We start from the raw sequence: 26,435 nt of genomic DNA, 5'->3' as shown, positions 1-26,435 counted from the left end.
GCAGTCTGTGCACTTAGTAGAAAATGAAATCCAAGCAAGCATACCAGATATTCAGCCAGGAAGAATGCCTGGAGATTTTGTCCAGCAAGGAGCACCCAACAAAAGACAGAATGCCAAACTTCATGTTGACCAGTTAAAATATGATGTCCAGCACCTGTAGACTGCTCTCAGAAACTTCCAGCATCGGCGATACGCAAGGGAGCAGCAGGACAGACAGCAAGAGGAGCTTCTGTCTCACACCTTCACCCCCAATGTGGGATGCTGCGCCCCCTGTGAGGCTGCGATGGCCCCTGTGAGGCTGTGACGGCCCCTGAGAGGCTGCACCGGCCCCTGTGAGGCTGAGACGCCCCCTGGGAAGCCGGCGGAACCGCGTGAGCCGCCCAGACGGCTTCGTCAATGGCCCGCTAACCAGAGCACAGCCCCACGCACAACTATCACCTGAAGGGCAAGAGGGGGAGAGCAGCTGTAGTGTTGCCTTCTCCTCACTTTTGGTAGTGAAATCCTCATTTTAAACATAAGAGGACACATTATTTTAAAAAGCTGTTACATGTCTCCGTACCCTTTCTGAGTAGAGCGTGAACAAGTCATGAGAGAACTTTCCGAACACAGGGACACGTTGCGGATGGAAATAACTACATTTTCCATGTGTATGACCTTTGACCCAGCAACAAAAAGCATACACCTATGGATGAGGACAGTGGGGGGGTAAGGGCAGAAGGTGGGGTGGGAACTGGGTGGAGGGGAGCTATGGGGGGAGAAAAGGAGAACAACTGTAATAATCTGAACAATAAAGATTTAAAAGAAAAAAACATGCAATACCTGATTATTTAGTCAGAGGCATTGACCTCTTTTTCCTTAGATTGTCAAATAAAAAAAATGACAAGAGTCAACACAACAATAGCCTCCTAGTATAAATGAATCAAATTATGCCTATTTTTTGGTCAGGTCAGCAAAACATATATTTTTTTGGTATGGTGCAGAATTTTAGTAACTAGTTTGTGTGCCAGATGAAAAAGGCTGAAAATCACTGTTCTAAGCCAATATCCATTCTGGGATTTCTTATAAAAACCAGGATATTTCAGAGGATAGATGTAAGAGAGTAGTAAAAAAGTGTTAGCAAAAGACTCCAAGTCATGCCAACTCGAAGGTGAAGTCTTCCAGATGTTATAATGCTTGATCTCCACTGGGTTTACCCTAAAATGGCAGGGTAGCCGTCATGGTGACCTTCCTGAATAGAGGCTACCCTGGCACAACCAAAGTAACATTGGAAGGCATCAAACCATGAATTCTTCAGAGAAAACTTTTTTGAGAACTTCTGGGTCTTATAATTTGAAAAGCATCAATTACCAACTGGATCTTCCCTTTCTGGGTCAGATTTTTTGCCAAAATAAGCGAGTGTTTTCCTATCAAGGTTCACTTTTTTCATTGTACAGGTTTTATTTTTCATTTCCAAGATGTCAATTGCATTGGTTATCATACCAAACATCAAAACCTAACTAGTGGTGTCAAAAATATACTCAACACTAACAAAAGAAAAGAAACCCCTGTACTGGCCCATGCAGCTCAGTTGGTTGTGTGTCATCCCATGCACCAAGAGGTCACTGTTTCAATTCCTGGTCAGGGCACATAACCAGGTTTGGCTTTGCTCTCAAGTAGGGAGTGTGCAGGAGGCAGCAGATCAATGTATCTCTCTCTCATGGATGTTTCATTCTCTCCCTCTTTTTTCCTCTCTCTCTAAAAAATCAATTAAAAGCATATAAAAAAGAAAAACTTCCAGCCCTAACTTGTTTGGCTCAGTGGATAGAACGTCAGCCTGCAGACTGAAGGGCCCCAGGTTCGATTCTGGTCAAGGGCATATACCTTGGTTGCAGGCACATCCCCAGTAGAGGGTGTGCAGAAGGCAGCTGATCAATGTTTCTCTCTCATTGATGTTTCTAACTCTCTATTCCTCTCCCTTCCTCTCTGTAAAAAAAAATCAATAAAATATATTAAAAAAAAAAACAAAAACAACTTCCATAGCTTGCTTGTCCACTAAAAAACTAATTACATTGCTTGTAAACATAGCTCTTGGCTTAGACTCTCAGAAACAATAAATGATTGTTGAAAGATATAATCCAACTTCAAATATACCCAATGAGCTAACACCAATATCTTTATAGCTTCTGTCTTTTTCTCAATGAAAAAATATATGAGTATTTACATATGAGTATTAGCATGATAACTAATGCAATTGGTATCTTGGAAATGAGAAATAAAACCTGTACAATGCTGGGAAAATTGATCACTTGCCTTGGATTTAACAAACTGCATTTAAAAATGCAATCCTTTGTAATAAATAATGACCATTCAAGAAATATCCAGAGTCAGGAATACAGTTACATAAATCAGAGAGGAAAAAAATCCCTATAATGTTATTGTTTAAGTATATTCATCGAATAAAGCATCAATTTCATAAACAAAATTAACTCAATTCACTGGCTCTGTGGTCTCTTTTCCTGTACATTTTCTAATGCTTTTGTTTCAGATTCTTCATTTTATATGTCTTTATATTAAGGTTAGGCCATTTTATTAAGCAATTACTAATACACATTTTAATATATGGGGGCCCTCTTTTATAAACTTATGTCTTTGTTCCCATTGTCTTAGAAGGAGTGTTTGTCTTGGAAAGAGTGGTTCCCAACACCTGCATTTGTGAAATGAATTCCGTGGTGATAATGGGTGGGGCCCCCACTTACTGTGGCTATTGTTACAGGGTAGAAAAACTTCCAGTTTTGAATGAACAGCTTGCTTTTATAACCTCACACAGGTCTTTCTAGTACTGAATGCAGCTCCTAAATCATTATTGTATCTACCTTTTCACTATCTACGTTGTTATATGAACAATAAGAATCTGAGCATTTGTTTCTTTATATCTCCAAAAGCTGTTCTTTTTTGCTTTTTTATTTAGTGTCTGTGATGTTTACAAGAAATATTTCTAATCTGTTACAATATAATGGCTGGGATAAGAGTGAATTTGTAGTTATCAGGCCATTTGGAACTGGGACTGGATTACAAAATAATGATATGAACAACAAAGATACAAAAATTAAACTCTTATTAATTGGAATAAAGCACCATGCATCATGATGTTTATTTTTAACATGTATTTATTCAAGGGATTCAAAAGGAATTCAGACCAAAGGAAAAACCAAACATGACAGTCCATAACCAAGTGGGAAAACTCATAGGCAGCACATCACCATTTAATAGCTTCATTGGGCTATTGGTAGGACACAGCCTTTCTAGGTTTGAGTTCATGTCCGGCCATCTATTGGCCAAATGATCTTGGGCAAACCACCCTCCCTTTCCCAGGCATGTTTTATCGGCTCTAAATTAAGGCTATAGTAATTCCTACTTTATTTCTCTTACCAAATGAACTAATTTATGCAAGTCTTGTAAATGTTTGGATATATTTTTCTTTGTATTTTAGAAAGAAATTATCTGATAGGGCAAAGAAAGCCAAGGTAAATAACTAGAAGATTGGGTTTTTTTGTGTGAAAAGGGAATAATTAAATTATAGATGATAGATTAAAATGGCAATAAAACTGGCTAGCTAAAATTTGTTTTTTAACTAAGGAAAATGTTTATGATTTGGTGGGCAGATAGAGAAAAATAAAGGGGGAAAGTGATAGATAATTCCATTGTTAGCAGGGCTAGAACTGCTAAAATGATGGGGCAAATAGAAATTGGAGAGGCAGCAAGCTCTCTCCTGGACTTGATGAGATAAAAAGAGATGGCAAGATACTAAAACTAAGAAAATGGTGTCAATCATCTGGCAACTGGGAAGGATACCCAGGACAGATGCCAACAAGGAGGGCAGAGGGAAAGCCCCCAAATCCCAGGTGCTTGAGTCATCTGGCCACTGAATAGAAAACTTTGGGACTAACCTTGTTCTAATTATGTTTTTTGTTACTTGTAGCCCAAACCATCCTCACCCAGATAAGTGAAGCTGAATTAAACAAAACCAAAAATTAATCTTGTAAGATAACTAAAAATGATTATAGATATTTTGTCAGGTTACAATTCCTTGTGTTTGAGGAGTATGTCATTAAATATCTTAATTGCTTTTTTTTTTTTTTTACCTCAAATATCATCCCTTTGGAGATCCAAAAAGGTAAATTATTTTAAGAGTAACAGCAGCAGTGGGAAACACATAAAATAGTAAATTCTGTCAGAATGGCTATCATCAACAAATCAACAAACAACAAGTGTTGGAGAGGATGTGGAGAAAAAGGAACCCTTCTGCACTGCTGGTGGGAATGCAGACTGGTGCAGCCACTGTGGAGAACAGTATGGAGCTATCTCAAAAAACTAAAAATGGAACTCCCATTTGACCCAGTGATCCCACTACTAGGAATATATCCCAAGAAACCAGAAACGCCAATCAGAAAGGATATATGCACCCCTATGTTCATAGCAGCACAATTCACCATAGCTAAGATTTGGAAACAGCCTAAGTGCCCATCAGCAGATGAGTGGATTAGAAAACTGTGGTACATATACACAATGGAATACTATGCTGCAGAAAAAAAAAAAGAAAAAAAAAAAAAAGGAACTCTTGCCTTTTGCAACAGCATGGATGGAACTGGAGAGCATTATGCTAAGTGAAATAAGCCAGTCAGAGAAAGATAAATACCACATGATCTCACTCATTTGTGGATTATAGAGAACAACATAGACTGATGAAAAGGGACAGACCCAAAGACTGAGAAACAGCGATCAGGCTATCAATCCCCAGAAGGAAAGTAGGGGAGGGTGGGGGTAAGGGGAAGAGATCAACTGAAGGACTTGTATACATGTATATAAGCCAAACCAATGGACATGGACAACAGGGGAATGGGAGCATGAGTGTGCGGGGCAGGGGGGGGGGGGGAGGTTGGGGGTTAATGGGGGGGATGAGGACACATTTGTAATACCTTAACTAATAATAATAATAAAAAATTTTAAAAAAAGAATCTAAAAAAATAAATAAAATAAAATAGTAAATTCACTTATAATCTTAATTAAAAGATGATAGGTGTGTTTTTACATGACAATGTAAGATTTACAGGTGTAAAAAAGCATTGTTCAGTTCAAAAAGCATGTATTTTATATTTAAATCAGGCATTATGCTTAATCACAAGCTACTGCAGTTTTATATGGGTTGTTAGAAAAGATATTTCATTTTTATGATGATCTACTTTCATAAAATCCTATATGAAGTCTAAATATATGGAGATGGATTAGACCATAATCATGTATAGTGATCATCTCCTCACATCCCAGCTCCTCCATTCAACAGGGGACCTTTAAAAGAAAAATTTCCCCAGGGCGCTTAAATTTTAATTTCATTGATAAAAACTCAATTTACAATTCTCCCTAAGATACCTATAATACATGAAATTAGTTATATTTCAACCATAATTTATGAGTAAATAACACTGTGCTCCTTTCAAAAATGTGAAAATTTTGTCTATGTATGAAACACAATTTTTAAAAAGATGACTGCTAACTGTTGAGCATACAAATAATGGCAAACATTTACCACCATGCTTCCTAGGTGCTGGGTATTCCTACAATCAAGAACTAGTATTATCACCACTTTCCAGATAGGAAAACTGAGACAGAGTGGTGAGGTAACTTGCCAACAATTAAGAGTTTGAAAACAGAATATACATCCAGGCAATCTGACTCCAGACCCCATGCGTACTTCATGAAACCCTACAATACTCCAGAGGAAAATAAAGTGGGTATAGGCAGTGTAAGTGCCTGACAATAAGCGTTCTTATTGTAAGTGCATGACATTAAGCTTTGCGTTGTCCAGGCATCCATTTCCAAGACATCCATCTGGAATGAACATCACCAGCTGCGTGACCCAGCTACTAGCCTAACAGCTAGGTAAGGAGCCAGGCCTCTCCCACCCATGAGGTTTCCCATTTGGGACAACCTGGATAACTGACTGGTTGAGTAACCCCATTTTTCCTTTCCATGCACTAATTCCATGCTTGTGCTTTAAATTCACCAATAGTGAACGCACAAACCCCAGGCACCCCACCCTTGCCCCTAACAAAGGGAGATGCCCTAGTCTGCACACCCTCCTTCCCTCTCCCTGATGGCTGCTGCTGAGGTGCATCTTGCAACCATAATAAGAGCCACAGGGCCAGACCAGCCACATTGGCTCCAGGTGCGGAAATGCCTTTGAGATTGCCACTAGCAGAACATGCCCCATGAGTGCCTCCTAGCCAATAGCATCACTACCCATAGGCTGAGAACCAACAGGAAACTGTATATTATAGTTTTTCTTATAATCTTAAGTATTTAAACACTTATTTTTCAGTAGGTTAGGATATCTGGAAACCTTCATAAATATTGTATAAAGAAAAAAATTCTTCAGTACATAAAAATTAGAGGAACAAGCCATTATTCTGGCCAAGGGCTTCCTACACCTAAATTGTTCCATGAGACATAGGATGCTCTCCGTAACCACACTCTGGCGGACTCTTTGGAGTGATGAAACAAAACGGTACCACCACTTTCCCTGAGTCATCAAAGACATGGAGGACGACTCAGTGTCTGCCACTTCTTTAGAGTTTTAAAAGTAGCAAAATTTTCATCTATTTTCCTTTAACTCAAGCTCTCCTTGTCTTCACCATCTCTGAACCACCTCCTCCTAGCAACTGCATGGAAATTTTATTTACTTTATGTTGCTTTTATTTTTTCTTCTTGAGGGTTAAACATCCATAGACAATCTGAAAGGTAATTCTCACCGAAAACCTTCCTACTCATAGATTTGACACTCTTCTCCCATAACTAAGCCTTGTTCACCTGAGAACACAGTGTTCAATCTCTGAGTCCAGCTTCACTGCCTGATATCTGGATGTCCTTGACTCACCTTCCTCCTGCCAAAGTCAGGACTGTTATCTGCCAGGAGGATGAAATGAGATGATCCATATACTTGGTTGGGCAATATCTGGCACACAGTAAGCCACAATGCCCGCTATTTTTATTACTCAGAAAATCATTCTATAAGATTCTCTTGCTCTGGATTCAGGCATCACTGGTTTTATCCTCTGTTTTTTCTTTTACCGTTAATTTAAAATAGGTATTGAGATACTTTTACATAAAACACCCTTTATAAAACACTTTTAGTGTTTCAGCTGCAATCATGTTGGAGTTTGATTATTTTCCCTGGTACCGTGATTGTTTTCCATCCATACTTCATATTCAATAGTCTGAATATCTATTCATTTTACTGTTCCTTATATGCAAACCTGCCTCCATATTTTCATTCCACTATGAATCCAGATTACATCTGCTACTAAATGAGATCCATTGTAGTTACCCAGGATGCTGCCTTAATATTATTTGGTGTAGACCTCAACTATTTTGGGGGGGAGGGGAATATATTCTTGAATGTGAAAGAAGAAAGAGCAACCTTCTATTCCAAGGCTACCTTTCTCATTCTTAGCTAAAAAAAAGTAAAATAACTAACTAAATAATAAAACTTCTAATCACATTCTTAACATATACATCCCCCTAAAAACACATCCTAAATATCTTTGTACAATTCACAAAAAATTTCTCTGAATATTTTATTCAACAGAAATTAAAGTAACAACCTTCACAGTAGAATCTAGGAGACATGCTGTGAAATTGCTCTGGTTTCATTTATCAGTCTCATGATGCTATTAAAAAATAAAACAAAAATTGAAATAACCAGCAACACTTTCCAAACAGTAGGTTGTTTCCTGTCATCTCCATTTAAAAATATCAAGAAATGATATCTCTTCATCAGTTTTAATAGTCATATCTGTGAAGCGAAGGACAGTGTATCAATAGTTGACTTGTGGGAAAAGAGAAAACACGAAATATCAAAGCAGCGTGCCAGCCACCTGCGATGCTCGGCTCCTGCTCCCATCGCTAGCGAGTGTGCTCTTCGGCAGCTTCTGCAGTCAGTGCCATATCCTACAGGTATTATCCTTGCTGCCTATGAAGACACATTTCACAAGGTTATTTTTTCTTTATTTCACTCCCTTCACCCTCTTTTTTTACAAGTTGACATTTTCTGGGTCACTATCAATTATCAATGAGCTAAATGTACAAGTATCTCAGGGCCCAGCTGCCAAGTCCCTGAGATGCTCAGCTCAGGTGTTTCTGGACTGGGAATTTTTTTCTTTTTTTTCTTTTCTTTAATTTTGCATGATTCTGTCAGTCCTAAATCGTGCAAATTCACGTCCTACCCCCGGCAGCAAATTCATGGTATGTTAAACTTGGAGGGGACCTGAGATGTCAGCCATCTCCTCTGCTCTTCCCACTGCTCTTCCTCAAGCATCGCCACCAGGTAGAACTGCAGTGAACTTGAACATCCCCGGGTTTGGGTGTCAGCGTGTAAGACAGTACATTCCACTTTAGTGCAGATCAAAATGTCAACAGGTGTTTCTCACCATCAGTCAACGTGAACTTTGCATCCTTCCTACACTCCCCTCTATGACAACACTCTTCTGAAGTGGCCTTGAAGTCCCCCTCCCCAAGGGTTGCCTTTCACATTCCTCTATGGAAAGGACCATCTTGGCGTGGCTTCCTTCCAAGGCCAGGCATATAACATCAGCACAAGAAGTGTGGGGCTGCAAGGATTGGGAAAGCCTGCGGACACTGCACGTTCCACCAAAAGCACCCTATGTCCTCAAAATGCAGTGATCACGCTGGCCAATTCCCTTCCAGTTTGTGCTTCTAAACCTACCAGGCATTCCATTAAAAACGCATGGTGGACACTGGAGTCAGCCATGAAAATAGGAGGGGGCAATTCAAACAAAGTGGGCTGTGGGCAAGACAAGTGTGTCACCCCCGTTCTAACAAGCTCTGCTGTCCAGTTGGCTTTGGGATGCACTAAATAAATCAAGAATATATTTAAAGAAGCTCAGGAATCTAAATGCCAGTGCTAAAAGAAAGCACAGACAATGAATATTCCTCCCCACACTCTCCAGGGTCTTTGGGAAAACTGGTGAGGAATGAGGTATGCGGTGCTGGCCTCACATGAACCACGTGGATTAGGAAAGGCGGGTCCTCGGCCAACCCAGCCGAGCCTCCTCCTTCCCTTCCTGCCAGCAGGTCCCTGCAGAGCACTGTGCCTGGCATCACAGCCCCCACCTCTGTCCTTGTCCTGGGGAAGGGCCTGACTTGAGGTTCACAATAAAATACATGGCTTCTCATGGCCCTGTCTTAGGAGTAGCTACCTGTTAGTTACACTTGAAAACCATAAAACCCACTGGAAGTAAGCAGTAATTTTAGGACTTATCCATAATTAAGTAGAAGGGGGAGGTTTTAGGCCAGAAGGGGAGATTATTTGCAGCATACCTGAAGTTAGATGACTACGAAGCAGCCAACATACAAAGCCAACCTTGCGTATGTGACATTGAACTTATTAGATAGTTAAGCAAGTCTTAAATTTACTCAACATGGTGGGAATTACTGGGACTTAGGCCTATTGGGTCTTAGTGCCTGCTTAGGGCATCCCTGCCCCACACTGTTATAGCACCCACCCCTGCCAACCCTCCTCCCAGGGCACCACACTGACATCGGACCAAATGCTTGTCATTTTCCTCTCCTTCCCGCAATCTAAATTAATTTATTCTCAAACCAATTCTTACAAAATGTTGCCAATATAATTAATTCACAATAAATTTGGTAATGGTTGAACAGTGCTCAATACCTGTTTTCTTCCCCCAAATACATGTATGTTAGCAGGGAACATCAAGGAAAAAACAACTTAGCTCAAAGAATAAATTTCTAATGAGCCAAAACCTGACTGTGGAGAACCCTGGTCCTGACTTATTTTAGTTACTAACACTTAACTGACATTGACTGGAAATTAACCATTCGGTGACCATGCCTGGGGAATGCAGAAACCAGCAAGGCAGGCTCGGAATTCTTACTCTGCCTAAAGCAACTAAAATTCAAAGTCACAGAGCCTTAGCCAGTGACAGAGCTCATTCCTGTGGTTCCCTGATGCAACTAAAATTAAATAATGAATATAGAGCACCCCTTCCCCCCATGCTGAGCCAGGGACCCCAGAAGAGAGGTAGGGGATGAAGGTGAACTCCTTCATCCTTAGGATCTCTCCCTGCCCATTTTAAATGAAACACAAGTCTGTGGTGTTTGTTTCTCCCCACCTGTGATGATTATGTTGCCTTTATAGTTGAAAGCGCATGAGAAGATTTCATCCATGTGCCCCCGGAGCACCTGGAGGCATTGGCCAGTCTGAGTATCCCAGATTCTCGCTGTTTTGTCAGAGCTTCCTGTTAGAAGACGGTTCCCTTGGGGGTTGAAAGAAATCTACAAAAAAGAAAAAACCATGACAGGTTTGTGTAAAGATCCCCAACAAATTTTATCAGCAAAAAGGGGACATCACTAAGCACCTGTCACCTTCCCAGCCTGGTACTTATTCTTACACAGAACAATTCTTTCATGATGGGAAAAATATTGCAGGGACAAATACATGCAAATTAAAATCTAGACAGAAACATTAATTGCCTACCCCCTGCGTGCATGCACACACACAATTCTAAGGACAAAGACCAAAGCACCTTTATAGTTTGAATATTCCCCACTCACTTCTTTCAAAAGACTGGTGATGCCTTCTCCATGCAAACAAAGACACAGGGCCCTGCTGTGGCTGAGAACCCGTCAGGCTCCTTTATACCCAAACCTCTAAGCTGCCTCTGCAACTCAACTTTCTGGGGTCAAAAGCACACAGTCTGTCACAGAATAAGCGAACATCAGGGCCTACAAGAGAGGATGTTCTGACTATTGCTACTCAAAGTGCAGCACTTTCCATAAACACGTTCTAAGTGTCTCCCATGTGTCAGGCATCATCTAATGGTACCAGAGCAGCAGTCAAAGAGAACTGTTGGTCTTCCATTCCTTTTGGTACCATGTTCATAACCTTCTCTAAATCATCAGAAGGCAATGATTGGTGCCACCTCCTCCATGACTGAAGGTGTGATAAAGGCAAAGCCATGTCTTGTTTTCATCACTGTGTCACCAATGCAGAGAGCAATGCCTAGCACAGCGGAAGCTCTCAAAAGCATTTGCTGAATGAATAAATGAATGGATGAATGAATGAATATGAACCTTAGTTTGATACTCCATAGAAATGCTTTTACTGGGTGGCAATTCAAGAAGCAATATATCACTTAAGTATAAAATGCAATAATGTAGAATCTTAGAACTCTTTATAGTCAGACTCATGCAAAAATAGATGTGCAATTGTTGAGTGGGACATGCCAACCATGTCAATAGCTATCAAGCCAGACATTCAGAAATATGACCTAGCTTTCTCTTCAGCCTATCTCTCATGTCCACACTTGCTCTATCTCTCTTCTTGCCAGCCCCTAAAGCTTCCCAGCCCGTGAAGAGAATGTGCTCTGCACTTCCTTGGAGACCAGGCCTACTAGGCTCACAATGACCACCAGCAGAAGGTGAGGGTGCAGGAGAGGAGAGAGCATGGTAGGGGTGGTTCTGGTGTCCAGGAGGAGCCTTCAGAGACTAGAAACCATCACGCTGATATTTTACAAGGAAGGAGCAAATCTGAGCTGAGATCAAGGAATTGGGCTAGGAGATGAGAGTCACCAAGTCCCAGCTTTCTCTAGAAATATTTGAGGACACATCTAAACCTCAGATCACAGACTGGATGGCCCTGCTCTGTGAATAAGCCTTTCGGAGAAGTTAATACAAAATTCTTAGCTACAACCTTGGAGTTTCGACATAGGTCATTTTAAACTTTGTTGAGTGTTAAATATTTCCATGAAATACTTCCTCAACTACACCTAATTTACAGAATACTTGATACTTTCTTTGCACAATATAACCTTGTGTGTCTAGCAGAACCAGGAAAATCACTTCATAAGCTTCATAAATAACTTTAATAAGTATTTTCATCTAGCTAAATCTTTTGCTGATGGCTGAGAAAAACACTTTTATAGTTTATGAAAAGTTTTAGAAATAATTTATTACACTGAGTTTGAGGACACACTTAAAAATAATGTCCTTAGGTGCCTAATTTCTAAAAAGAATGAGATCATTGGACAAACCTTAGTAGCTTAGTGCCAATACTTACACTAAACATGCTATTTTTTGAAGTAAATAAATTGCTCCAAATGAGAAAGCAACTCACCTTTGAAATCTCACCTTCATGACCTTCCAATTTAGTAATGCATTTTCTGGTGGCTGCACTGAAAACTCTTGCTGTTCCTTTTTGAGAGGAGTGGGGATACATACATAAATTCGCCTGAAATACAGAACTTTGAACCACATGCCTTGAATTATCTAACCATTTATCACTCTGACACACAGCTGCCTGCTAGATTTGTCTTCTGTGATGAGAGCCAGCCACTCAAATGCAAGCTGGTCCCACTGTGGGTAAGAGAGTGTGAGGAGTGCCTCGCTAGCCCTGAGCTTATCACAAGAGATAATGGGTTCCAAGGTAGAAAAGGAAAAGAGGAAACAATTCAGAATGAAAAATATATTTTAAAGGGAGAAAGAGGGAATGAAAACAAGTCTTGAGAGGCCAGGGATGAAATAAGCAGAAAGCCTACTATCATACTCCAAATATGAGTCTAAGATCACAGAAGGCACAAGCAGCCACTCTAAAAAGAAACAGTGCTGCCACTCAAATGAACAAAGAACAGGCACTAGAAACCCTTTTCAACAGAAAGAGCTAACAGAATGGTTTGCTCCCTGTTGTGTCCCCAGTGCCTAGAAGTGCCACTCAACAAATAGATGCAGTGTGGATGGATGGATGGATGGATGGATGGATAAATAGAAGAAAAAGTATGCCTTTTTAGAATTAAAAAGTGGAGGAGTAAAATAAGCATAGAAGAGAAAAAAAATAGCAGTAATGCAATTGTTGTCAGAAAAAAAGCTAACATTTGTCAGGCCAGGAGAAGGATACTTTCTTTTTGCAAATTACAGCATTATAGAGTAAAATTAGCAAGAATAGGGTGTTTTGGACACAATTTTCATTCAGAGAAGAGCAAAATGTCTTAATTTTTTATTTACCTTTCTGACAATGTCAACTCAGGAGGAAGTAGACAAAATGATGAAAAATTGCTGTTTTAGAATTAATATAATCTAAAATAATAAAAGTATAATATGCTAATTAGACCGAACAGCTGAACGAACCTCCAGGCATCATTCCGGATGTCCTTCTGGAAGCCATGGAGGCAGGGCTGAGACAGAGGTGGTTAGGGGCAATCAGGCAGGCAGGTGAGCAGTTAGGGGCAATCAGGCAGGCATGCAGAGTGGTTAGGGGTGATCAGGCAGGCAGGCAGAGTGGTTAGTTGCCAGCGGTCCCAGATTGTGAGAGGGCTGTCCGACTGCCAATTTAGGCCTGATCCTGCCTAAACCAGCAGTCAGACATCCCCCAAGGGGTCCAGGATTGCAAGAGGGTGCAGGCCAGGCTAAGGGACACTACCCCCCACCCTGTGCATGGATTTTGTGCACCAGGCCTCCAGTCCTATATAATAAAAAGCCTAATATGCTAAGTGTCCTGTCTACCAGTTGCCTGTTCAATCAGATGCACACTGACCACCAGGGGGCAGATGCTTCGATCACTAGTTTAGCTTGCTGCTGGGGTCCAGCCGATCGGGACTGGGCAAGATGAGCCAGACACACCCTGGAGCCTTCCCTCAGTCCCTCCCCAGCCAACCTCCTGCAGTCCCTCCCTGGTCGGTCGACCCCGATCAGCCCTGATCATACACCAGTGGGGTCCCTCAGCCTGGCCTGTGCCCTCTCACAGTTCGGGACCCCTCAGGGGATGTCAGAGAGCTCGCTTCGGCCCAATCCTCACAGGCCAGGCCAAGGGACCCCACTGGTGCATGAATCCGTGCATTGGGCCTCTAGTTAAAATATAAAACTTGCTCTTTAGTGGGACATTTCAAATACCTTAAAGGAAAGTGGCCAACTTGTTTTAAGAGTTTATTAATAATACAAAAAGGAATATACTACATAGTGCAATACTCTAAATTAGCACAAAAGCATTTTTTCTTTTTTTTTATGTATAGGGCGTAATGTCACAGGAAGGCCAAAGTACTCTGCCACCCGTGAGGGGTAAGCCCAAGTTGCTGTTGGATGTGTTGTACGCAGAGGAGCCGTTCTTCAGGCGCTCTGCTCTCTCCACACCCAAAGCACAAAAGCATTTTTAATCTTCAGAAAACACAGAAATAAGATAGTCTGAAACCTTAATTTTTTTTAAAAACAAAAGATAGAAATATGAATAAGATTAAAAAAAATTACGCCTTCAGCATAATTTCAAAGAGGAAGGAAAGGATAATATATAGGAACAGATGTAGCTGCCCAGGTAACTCACTGTGTTGACAGATTCAATTTTAAGAAGGAAATAAGGAGCAAAGACCAGAGATAAATAAAGAAATTGGTCTAAACATCAATACTTTTCAAGAAGCACAGATGAAAAGAGGTTTACAAAACACACCAAAAGAAAAATAAATAAGTAAGTCTTATCAAACAAGAATGGAATCACTGCTAGGGAAAAGAGCAGATCATAGAAAAAACAAAACTGGAAGAATAAAACTTGTATTTTATTCTCATCCATCCTGATCCCTTAGCCCTGCTTGTTTCCTGCCCCCCATAGCACTGACCAACTCCTAACATCCTGTACAATCTAACATCCTTTTAATCTAACATTTCACATAAAATGTATGTATGGCATTGGTAATTGTCTCCTCCTCCATGAGGGCAGGGATTTCTGTCTCTCTTTTTCACTGATGATACCCTTTTTTCCTAAAACATAGGTATTCCTGGCACAAAGTAGGCATTATATGTGTGTGTGTACACACACACACACACACACACACACACATTATATTGAAGAAATTTTTTGTATAAATGAGAATGATATTTAAAATGAAAATGGCAGATTAATTACAGTTGAGAGATGATTTTTAAAAAGCCAAGATCTGTGAGAAAATGAAAAAATAGTTACTTTTAAAAATAAAATTGTCCAGATTCAGAGGGTTTACATTCCGGGATATAAAAACAACTTGTATGTATAGTCAAAGAATTACCTTTGAAAAGCCCCAGTAAGAGAACAAGTATGCAAATGTAATTTTAAAAGGGAGACAATGATGAAATAAAAACTGGGTAGTTAAAATGAATCACCAGCAAAATAATCTAATGGCATGTGTGATCAACAGGGAAATGACATAGATGTTCTATAGTGTCATATGTGGTCTTCGTGAAGTTGAGGCACATCGTGTAGCACCAGCCTATGTTTATCAATAAGAAACACAGACATAGTATAGAATCATAGTGGTTCTCATGAACATGATGTATAGCAGAGCATTATATATGTTTATCACGAAGATTTGCTAGACATAGTGGAGGAACACATGTGGTCATAAAGGAAATAATGCAGATTTATTGTAGAACCATGGATGGTGATCAAGTTGCTGAGGTTGACATTGTGTAGCGTAGTGCATGGACACCAGGGAGATGACCCAGAATGTACCATTATATATTATTATTAAGGAGATGATGAAGACCTAGTATAAAATCAAAGTGGTTGTCAAGGAGGTGATGCAGACATTGCATAGCATTACATGTGGTTATCAAGGATATATGATATAGGCATAGTGTAGTAATATACAATGACATCATAGGGATGAAGCAGAATACAGTTTCTATCATAGCTGGTCATTGGGGGGATGACCTACAGTGTAGAATCACTCTTATTTATCAAATAAAGCATAAGTCCCTCCACAAGTTAAATGTATGAACAGATGACCTACCATCAGCTGAAGCAGTTGCAATAAGCTTTCCAGTGTAATCAAAACAGCAGTCGAGTATTTCATCATCATGGCCTGTTAAAGTTGCCATACATTTTCCACTTGTAGCATCCCACAACTGCAATTAGAAGGAGGAGGAGAAGGAGGAAGAAAAGGAGGAGGAGGAGGAGGAGGAGGAGGAGGAGGAGGAGGAGGAGGAGGAGGAGGAGGAGGAGTCGTCGTCGTCAACAACTGTGACTTCTGGTCCAAAATTTAAAGATGGCCAGAAGTAGTCTTTATGTCATTCTTATGGTTGGTGAAATAACTGTGCCAAAATCTTGTGTATGATTTTTACATGTTCTGTTCATTTTACCTTGATTCTGACAAGCAACCACAGCCAACCAGCTAACAAGGCACACTTTGGACACAGAGGAGACCAAATGCAGACACTGAGATTGGGTAGTGCAAATCTGATACCACATTAGGAAAAAATCTCCAAGTGTGCACTTCACTGGTTAGAGTGGAAGCTTGTGTCCTCTTTTCATAAGAAAGGTGTCAATGTCAAGAAGTTTGATCTAAAACTACAATGCCAAGAAATGTAAAGTTCATTAAGATTATAATACATTTATAATAATCAAATAATAATTCCAACGTATAAGATCTTAGTAACAGAACCTTAAAGTCAGGGAGACACTAGTTGAAACTTCTTGAGCTTCACTCTAATCAATGTTTAATCAATGAATAGAGGGGCATTAAGCAAAAAGAATGTACCTTTTAAAAATAATACCTCTTAATACATTTGAATCCATTAATATTGTCTTACTACATCATAATTCCTCTAAACTTGAAGGATCAAAAACTTGAAATTAAAAACTTATCAATTATCTACACTAATAAAAGACAAACATGCAAATTGACCATACCTTCACTACACCTTAAGCCACGCCCACCAGCCAATCAGAGCAACTATATGCAAAACCCAACCAAGATGGCGGCTGGCAGCCACGGCACTGGAGCAAGCAAGAGGCTTGGTTGCCCCAATGATGGAGGAAGCCAAGCTTCCCCGCCTGCCACTGCCGACTCTGAGCTCCACTCAAAGCAACAAAGTTTCAATTATAGAAGGTAAATAAACCCCAGATACCTGCTTTCAGCCGGCCGTGGCCACAGAGCTGGAGCGAGCAGGAGGCCCGTCCTGGCCGGCTCTGAGCTCCACTCCAGGCTACAAAGTTTCAATTATAGAAGGTAAATAAATCCCAGAATTAAAAAAAAAGAAAAAAAGGAGAGGCTGGGAGCTTCTCCTGGTAGCCAGGGAGGCTTGGCCAGCCTGAAAACAGCCCTCAGCCCCTCACCCAGGCTGGCCAAACCTCCATGGGGTGAGGGTCCCCACTGGGAGGGGGTCTTGACCAGCTTGCAAACACCCATCAGCCCCTCACCCAGGCTGGCCAGGCACCCCAGTGGGACCCCCACCCTGATCCGGGACACCTTTCAGGGCAAACCAGCCGGCCCCCACCCATGCACCAGGCCTCTATCCTATATAATAAAAGGGTAATATGCAAACTGACCCTAGCAGCAGAACAACTGGGAATGACTGGTCACTATGACACACACACTGACCACCAGGGACCAGACGCTCAATGCAGGAGCTGCCCCCTGGTGGTCACTGTGCTCCCACAGGGGGAGCTCTGCTCAGCCACAAGCCAGGCTGATGGCTGCCAGTACAGTGGTGGTGGTGGGAGCCTCTCCCACCTCCTCAGCAGCGCTAAGAATGTCTGACTGCAGCTTAGGCCTGCTCCCCACTGGCAAGTGGACATTCCCCGAGGCCTCCCGGGCTGCCAGAGGGATGTCTGACTGCCAGCTTAGACCCAATCCCCCAGGGAGCGGGCCTAAGCCAGCCGGTGGTCATCCCCCGAGGAGTCCCAGACTGCAAGAGGGTACAGGTTGGGCTGAGGGACCCCCCCGCCAAGTGCACAAATTTTTGTGCACCGGGCCTCTAGTTATTTATAAATTAATATCTTAATTTTATAACACCTTCAAAATTTGTTAATGTTGCAATCAATATCTGACACAGCAAAAAAGCAGACATGAGAATTATAAAACCAAGGTATTTCTTGAGCTCACCATGCATGTTTTGTCCATAGAGCCAGTCAATATCATAGAGCAATCCCAGTTGAATAAGGCACTGCTAATCTCAGCACAATGCCCAATTAGGTTGCACACCTTCCTGCAAAATGGAAATGATTCAAAGATGCCTGATGTCAGCATATGTGCACAATTAATGATGGCAAACCTATTGATGTAAGATATAAATTCCAGTTTTTACAAAATAAAGTCTTTGATGACAAAACAAAGATGGTGTTACTGAAGCTCAAAAAGTCAACTACTAATTTCATTTCAACAAAAAATATACTTAAATTTTAAACCACCAAAGATAGCAGTATTACTTAAGATAAGACCAGAAAGGCATGGGTAAAAAATAAAGGTAGCCTGAAATTCTGGAAGTGTTCTTACACCAGATGGGTGAAGCCCTGAAACCACCTGTCAGTGTCTGCAGGGCCCCTCCTGCTCTCTCTTGTAGACTCCACCCTGGGTACCCCTGATGATTAACCCTATGAAAACACAGACACGTCTCAAGAGTGGAGTTTTATAACACAAATAGGCTAATTTAGTTAACTTCTTAGCAACTAGAGCCAAAAATGATTAGGAAGGAAATTGAAGTTCCGGTACCAAATTAAATTTAGGAAATTAGATGTGCTTTTATTTACTCATGATATCCATGCCTACCATAATGACAAGCCATTGAAATTTGATTACTCGTACAAAGGATAAATAATAGCTATATAGCCAGGCTATTACTAACATTCCCCTTTTATGTTGCTAATTGACATTTTTTATCAGAATTCTGAGAAATCACATTATTTTTGATCAAAAATATGGTTAAAGAATGAAATACGTAAGTGTATCTTATTCTTATAGAGTCTGGAACACAGTTAATTCATTTAAGATTAAACTAATAAATAACAAAGATTTGTTTTCTTAACCCTCTGATCCAGATGAAAAAATTCTTAAAAATTAAGAATATTGGTTCTGGCTGAGTAACTCTCTTAGTTAGAGTATTGTCCTGATATGCCAAAGTTGTAGGTTTGCTTCCCCGTCAGGGCACATACAAGAATCAACAAATGAATGCATAAGTAACTGAAACAACAAATCATTCTCTCTCTCTCTCTCTCTCTCTCTCTCTCTCTCTCTCTCTCTCAGAAAAATCAAGCAATAATTTTTTAAAAATATATATATATAAATAGAATACCTTCCAGTCGCAGTGTCCCACACTACAGCTGTGTGATCAAAAGACCCTGTGATGATTCTGTCTCCTGAGGTGTTAAAGGACAAGGAGATGATTTCAGCTGAATGTCCCTAAGAGAGAGCAGATACTGTTATGCATACTTTTAGATAAAGCAAGTACAAAAATGCACAATATTAGCAGCTAAAAGAAAATGCCAGAAAAGACAAAGCTATACATATAGAGGGGGAAACTATTAGTGGTCCACTGGGGTAGGAATGGGACGTGAGTACAAATGGGCATGAGGTGGCTTTTGGGGGTGATGGAAATGTTCTAAAACTAGATTTGGGTGATGACTACACACTTATTTAGGTTTACTCAGAATGGACAGACACTTAAAGCAACTCCATTTTACTCAATAAAGGTGTTTGCTTTCTTGCTTGTTTGGTTTTGAAAGGAAGAGGGCAGGTTTTGGGAAATCAGAGGGCTATATGCTTCATGGGCTAATAATAGGTGATGAGTATAAGAAAAAACTTTGTGAAGTTAATAACTTTTAAAAAAGAAATTTTTATGATAATTTAATATGAATTGATCAATAATTATGTGGCCTTTGGCCTGACTTTCACCTGGTGACAGTCTAGGTCCAATGACTCAAACTGAGACAATGAGAAAAGCCCCTCTCGGCAGTAGATTCTGCTGGGAGAAGATCCCTCGTTTTCCTAATTATTTTAGTACATTCATGTAATTACTTTTTAAAATAATATGAAAGTTCATTTACAAATTAAATTTCTGGCTCATTCCACATAACAAAACTCAAATGTAGCTAAACATTAAAATTCTGAACATGCAAAACAAGTGTGTTCTTCTCTGTCAGGAGCCGGGTGTGCAGAGCAGGGCTCATCCCTTCAAATGTTTGGAAGGGAGAGGCAGAGACCCGCAGAAATGATAACGAAGACCAGAAAAATAATACTTATATTAATAAGGCCAGGCACTCTGAGTTGAGAAAGAAAAACTCTTAGTGTTAGTTAAAAACACTGTTGTTGTTTTTTCTCTCTTATTTAAGTCCCTTCTTTTTTTTTTTTTTTTTACTTTTTTTAAAAAAAAGCTCTCCTAGGAAAGGGACCCTATATTTTTAGCACATCTATAATTTGAAAGGATGAGAAAACTGGATTTGCTTTTATCCAGTTGTTCCTACTAATAGCCACCTTATTTTTGTTGGGTAGTTTCGGGTCCATGGAAAGGAGTGGAGGGTAGCAGGTGACGCGAAGGTGCTAGAGCAGCGGTTCTCAACCTGTGGGTCGCGACCCCTTTGGCGGTCAAACGACCCTTTCACAGGGGTTACCTAAGACCATCCTGCGTATCAGATATTTACATTATGATTCATAACAGTAGCAACATTACAGTTATGAAGTAGCAACAAAAATAATTTTATGGTTGGGTCACAACATGAGGAACTGTATTTAAAGGGCCAGAAGGTTGAGAACCACTGTGCTAGACTGTGGTGATGACAAACAGGGGCCCCTGTGCGGACACACCACCAGCATTCACTCTGGGAAGAGCCCCTGGGTCTGCTCCCCTCCTGCCGCTTGCCTCTTGTCATTTTGGACTTTGTGATACAGAAGGCTGGAGGGTCGCGGAGAAGCATGCTAACAGTCATTCCTTTGAGAAACTTGCTGGAAAGTTTCCCAGTTCTGCCTTTTCCTAAAAGTGCCAGCCTCCACCTACTTTGCTTTTAGCCAAATAGATGGCAATAGTTTTAAGCTATAATAGGTGTGGCTTCTAGGCTGAAGTGAGTTAAAATAAATCTGGCTTCATCTGGCTTCCCCAGTAAGTCCAGCCAAGTCTCAGAGAACAGCCATCACCTTCTCTAGAAGATTTGCTACTGATACACCAATGAGAACACTCTCTCGATCTGGTCTAAAAACCATTGTCTACTTAGAGCTAATTTTGTAATACAAATAAAAATAAAAACAAACACAAACGATGGACTTCCCCTAAAGAACGGTGATGAAAATGGAAAACTCTAAAAGGTACTATTAACACTGATAACATACGGTTAAAGTGAATACTTCCTCTCCATTCCGAATGTCCCACAGTTTGGCCATTGTGTCCATACTTCCCGTAGCCACCAATGTGCTTTGAGGATTGAATGATAAACACACCTGGATTACATGAAATGAAAAGGGTTTTAGAAATATAGCATTTTACAGTTAATTTTATAAAGAAAAGCTTCAAGATGAATTTTGATAAATATAAATACATTTTACACCTAAAATAAGTACCTTGTTTATTTTTACTTAAACTATCACTTGTTTCATAGGGTGCCAGTTATCTCACTAATTGCTTTAAGATGTATCAAAGAATTGGCCAAGGGCAAAGGCACACTAAAGTAAAAGCTGTTTAGAGTATCAGACTATTTATACAAATTTGAGTTCTAATGACATCTAGAAAACAATCAGTCTAAATATTTTACATGATATAGAAAATTATTTTGAAAACTATCATAAGAATTTCATCAACCCTAATCAAGTCAGTTCTTTAAAGAAATATAAATGAAAAAAGAAAGGAAGGAAGGAAGGAAGGAAGGAAGGAAGGAAGGAAGGAAGGAAGGAAGGAAGGAAGGAAGGAAGGAGAGAAAATCAGTTTGACTACTGTACTCATGTACTTCTTATATAATGTGTTTACTTAGTCAATTCAGGAATCTACAAGATATTAAAATTAGAGTAGTTTGTAAATTATATCAATGCCACTACACAAAATTTATAGAGAATAAAAATACTGGTTAGAATTTTTTAATTAATTATAAAGATAGACCCACCACTTTTATAATGGAATATTAAAAAGAAATAGTAATATGTGTCAGTGCAGGTTCATTATTTGTAAACAATGTACCACTCTTGTGCAAGATATTAATAATGGAACAAGCTATTTGCATGGGAGTGGGGAAGGGAAGAGGACTGGGCGTATATGTGAAATCTCTCTACCTTCCTCTCAATTTTGTTATGAATCTAAACTGCTCTAAAATAAATGAAATCTATCAAAAGAAAAGAAAGGAAACATAAAACAAAACAAAGAGCAACAACATGAAAAATAATAAAATAAATGTACTCACTATTTCTGCTGTATGACCCCTAAAGGTATGGTAACATTTTCCCGTTTCTACACTCCACAGTTTACAAGTCTTATCAAAGGACCCAGTGGCAATTTTGTCACTAGGATAAAAAAAAAATGTCGATTTTGAAATTTAATTCAATCACAGTATGTGACACACTGAATTAAGATATTAATATACAACTCTCTACCTGCTCAGGAATTTACTTCAATTTTAAAACAAGAAGAAATCCTATACCTGCTTCATTGGTAACAGAATAAAGGTCTAATTTTTAATGGCATCAGTTTGTTTTATTTTAAATATTTTACATTAAAGATATATGTTTAGGATTAAAAATACTTTTCAAATTAGTACAATTGTAATAGTGGGGATTTGTAACTCATCCCACCATTCTTTTGACATTGTTTCTATAAATGCTGGGTATGACTACTATATAGCTTGTAGATAAACAGCATCCTATATAATAAAAGCTTAATATGCCAAGTGTCCGGTCGACTGGTTGGCCATTCAACCAAAGGGTAATATGCTAATGATATGCTAAGCCTGCTCAACCACTCACTATGATGTGCACTGACCACCAGGGGATAAATGCTCTAACTGGTAAGTTAGCTTGCTGCTGGGGTCCGGCCAATTGGACTGAGCATGATGGGCCAGACACACCCTGGAGCCCTCCTGTAGTCCCTCCCTGGCTGGCCAGACTCTCGTGTCCCTCCCCATCCCTGATTGTGCACTGGTGGGGTCCCTCGGCCTGGCCTGTGCCCTCTTGCAATCCTGGACCCCTCAGGGGATATCAGAGAGCCACTTTCAGCCCGATCCCGCAGGCCAGGCCGAGGGACCCCACTGGTGTACATGGTGCATGAATTCATGCACCAGGATGCTATTGTTTATAAAAGAATCCTAGGAACTAACTTCAGAAGATGCAGGCTCTGATTTTCATTCATTCAAGTTCCAGGATAATTGCTGACCTTCAACTGTAAGACCAGGATGGTGCAAAACCAGGATGACAAAGACCACGTGATGCACACCAGAGCTTCACTTGTCCATTTTCGAGGTCCTTATTAGAATTGACTCAGTTGGCCTGCACGTAGAGAACTTTTCAAAACACCCCCCACCTTGATTTCTCTGTTCTGCTTTCCCTCTCCCTCCTTATAAAAACATCTGCCTGCACTGAGATGTGGATATGTGCTTTGGACAAGAGTCCCCCATTTTCTCAGGTGAACAGCACTTGAATAAATCTCTTTCCTTTTTCACCTGCCCCTGTCTCACAAGTTTGGCTTTCATGGTGGCATGCAGCCAAACTTACTAGTAGGTTCCAGTTACTCAATGAATATGATAAAAGACTTAGTTTAGAAAATTACTAACAAATGCAAATTAATACTCCTGTATAATAAAAGCATAATATGCTAAGTGTCCGACTGATCAGTCGACCACTCAGTTGACCGCTCGACCAGTTGCTATGATGTGCACTGACCACCAGTGGGCAGATTCTCCGATCGGTAGGTTAGCTTGCTGCTGGGGTCCGGCCAATCGGGATTGGGTGAGAGGGCCAGACACGCCCTAAAGCCCTCCCACGGTCCCTCCCCAGCTGGCCAACCTCCTGCAGTCCCTCACCGGCCAGCAGGCCCCCATCAGCCCTGATCGGGACTGGGCTAGACGACCTTGATTGGCTCCGATTATTGGCCAGGCTGAGGGACCCCACCTGTGCACAAATTTGTGCACCGGGACTCTAGTGTATAATAAGCTGTATAAACATAAAAAAAATTCTGTTGGTAGGTCTCCTTAAAAGGATAGCATTGAATTTAAAAGAGAAATGATAAAATATAAATCCAATTAACCATATGTCTAGATAAGGTTTTAAGAAGTTAGACAATGGACATCTCTTAGGGAAAATAAAACCTGTATTATTCCAGTTGTAAGGACTTTGAACAAGAAAGAAGGTTTAGAGAAGGGTGTGATCAAGAGTTCAGTCCCTTTCAAACATGAGGATCCCCATCTTTACTGTGCAGCAGGGCTACTGTCAACACTCAACAGGTCAGAATGGATTAGCCTATTTTTTACTCTTGATTGTGGAACTAAAACCTTCGCTTTTACCCCTCACCCCATCTGTCCTGTATAGGAAATCATCAAAATATTCACCCAATTGGGTTGTCATTTATAATGTAAGCTCATTGTTAAAAAGTGTGAGGGCTCTTAAAATCCAAAATACATATCCCAAGCAAATCTAAGTGCTCAACACAGTTGCAGAATTTCTACTTGCTCATTCTAACACAGTGCCTCGCTTCTCTGCTTTGTTCTCCGGCCACCTACATAGCATCTCTGTGGTCTCTGATGCTAACGGAAAGCAAGGCCCTCTCTGTGATGCTGCAGGGACAGCTTATCCTGGGGAATACACACCATCTCCCCCACACAAGTCCTAACACACAGACTGTTTCTGCATCCCACTCTCTGCACTGGCTCTCTCCTGTGACATCCACTCTCAGATCTTTTCCAACAGCAGCTGTCTTTCAAATTCTGCTCAAGAAACCTTGAACACCCTGTGAGTCCTTTATTATACTCCCCTCATCCATTGTCCATGCTCCCTGCACTTCAAACATAATCTCGAGTTTGATCAACTTCTGTTCTATCATATACTATTCTCTACATACACATGACGCCATGTTATAAAAGATATTACTAATGTCAATGATTTTTAGAATTATTTTATTGAATCAAAGCTTACTCCTGACCTAATATATAAAACAGATGAACACTAAGCTAGTTCACCTCTCTCTCTCTCTCTCTCTCTCTCTCTCTCTCTCTCTCTCTCTCTCTCCCCTCCCCCTTCCCCCCTCTTTCCTCACACACAAACATACACACACACACACACACACACACACACTTCCTTTTATTCTTTGGCAACTGTCTTGAGCTCATTTGCTGAAACCCCAATGCACCAAAGTGTAGTGAAAAGTTGTGCTCCAGCCCATACAGTTATCCTGACCAGACTAGGATAACTAGGAGTTGTAAAAAAGGGTTTTTACCAGGAACTCTTTTTTAAAAAAATATATCTTATTGATTCTTTACAGAGAGGAAGGGAGAGGGATAGAGTTAGAAACATCGATGAGAGAGAAACATCGATCAGCTGCCTCCTGCACACCTCCCACTGGGGATGTGCCCGCAACCAAGGTACATGCCCTTGACCGGAATCGAACCTGGGACCTTTCAGTCCGCAGGCTGATGCTCTATCCACTGAGCCAAACCAGTGAGGGCTCACCAGGGACTCTTGATAGAATCCAATAGAAGGGCCAAAAATGAGGAGTGTTTCTCACTTCATCCTCACTTTGTTCCCAGATAGACATCCCAAAATATCACTTCTGTTAAATATACTATGAAAGGATATGGTATTACAGAAAATATACTTTCAAAAGCCTTTAAATACCATTGCAATAAAAAGTAGAAATCATACTAGAAGTAGAACAGTATCATTTATAATTTCATAAAAACCCTTCCCTCCCACAAGCTGGTGTAATAAGGTATTAGAAAAATTATCATTCTCTACCATTTAAAAATACATACATCAAAGTTAAATTTTCTGTAGTTTAGTTGGAATGTGTAATCATATTAATGTACCAATGAAGTTTAATTGTGCCATCACAATTACCACGTCTAGAAATTGTATTATGGCATTAGCCAAGTAGATATCAAGTTTTTAATATTCATGGTGTAAAAGTATCACTCTAGTGCAGCAAATTTTTGTAAAATACCTGCTATTGCCTCTGCCACTATCCTAGACTAAGTTTCCATCATCTCATGAATGTGTTCTCTTACCTGCTTCCTAACTAATCTCCTTGCCTCCTGGTTTCTTCCCCAGTTATTCCCGCCCCAAACCCTCTGCTCCTTTCTCTCTGCCAGATCAATCCTTCTGAAGTAGCTCTTTCATTGTGCCCTTCCTTTGTTCACACACCTTTCACAGCAGCTCGGTCCTCCAGAATAGGCTCAAGCTGCACAGCAAGCTCTGACCTCACCCACTTGCTTCTCAACATAAAATGTTAACTAGAGAGACAGGTCACTGAGGGTGCCTGACAAAGTCCTGCCTAAAATACTGAGCAGCCAAAGTCCCTTCGCCAGGGTGCCCTCACCATTCCTTCTAGCTTCCACCTTTCATGCATCTGTGTCAACCTCATATCATCCTCAAAGACTCTACCTGGGAGGAACCACAGTGATCTTCACTCAGCTTTTAAGAATTGACTGTTTTGTACTAGTCGTCATA

At 40.5% G+C, this 26,435-nt stretch overlaps 1 protein-coding gene and 1 non-coding gene across 2 annotated transcripts in view; both read right to left on the bottom strand.

The window, feature by feature from the left end:
* Positions 1-7,596: 7,596 nt before the first annotated feature.
* Positions 7,597-26,435, bottom strand: part of DAW1 (dynein assembly factor with WD repeats 1) — a 34,524-nt gene continuing 15,685 nt past the window's right edge. Inside the window, 8 exon segments of the mRNA XM_036320637.1 lie at positions 7,597-8,005; positions 10,188-10,350; positions 12,191-12,267; positions 15,822-15,936; positions 17,916-18,018; positions 19,102-19,208; positions 21,129-21,236; positions 22,187-22,286. Coding sequence (XP_036176530.1) covers positions 7,971-8,005; positions 10,188-10,350; positions 12,191-12,267; positions 15,822-15,936; positions 17,916-18,018; positions 19,102-19,208; positions 21,129-21,236; positions 22,187-22,286 — 808 coding nt within the window. The 3' untranslated portion in view covers positions 7,597-7,970.
* Positions 14,071-14,199, bottom strand: LOC118662347. Its single transcript, XR_004969727.1, has one exon. It is a non-coding gene; the product is annotated as a small nucleolar RNA SNORA11 (small nucleolar RNA).

Source organism: Myotis myotis, unplaced genomic scaffold, assembly GCF_014108235.1.
Source record: "Myotis myotis isolate mMyoMyo1 unplaced genomic scaffold, mMyoMyo1.p scaffold_m19_p_8, whole genome shotgun sequence".
Taxonomy (NCBI): Eukaryota; Metazoa; Chordata; class Mammalia; order Chiroptera; family Vespertilionidae; genus Myotis; species Myotis myotis.
Note: the sequence above shows the minus strand (reverse complement) of the source record. Positions and strands in the feature narration are given on the sequence as shown.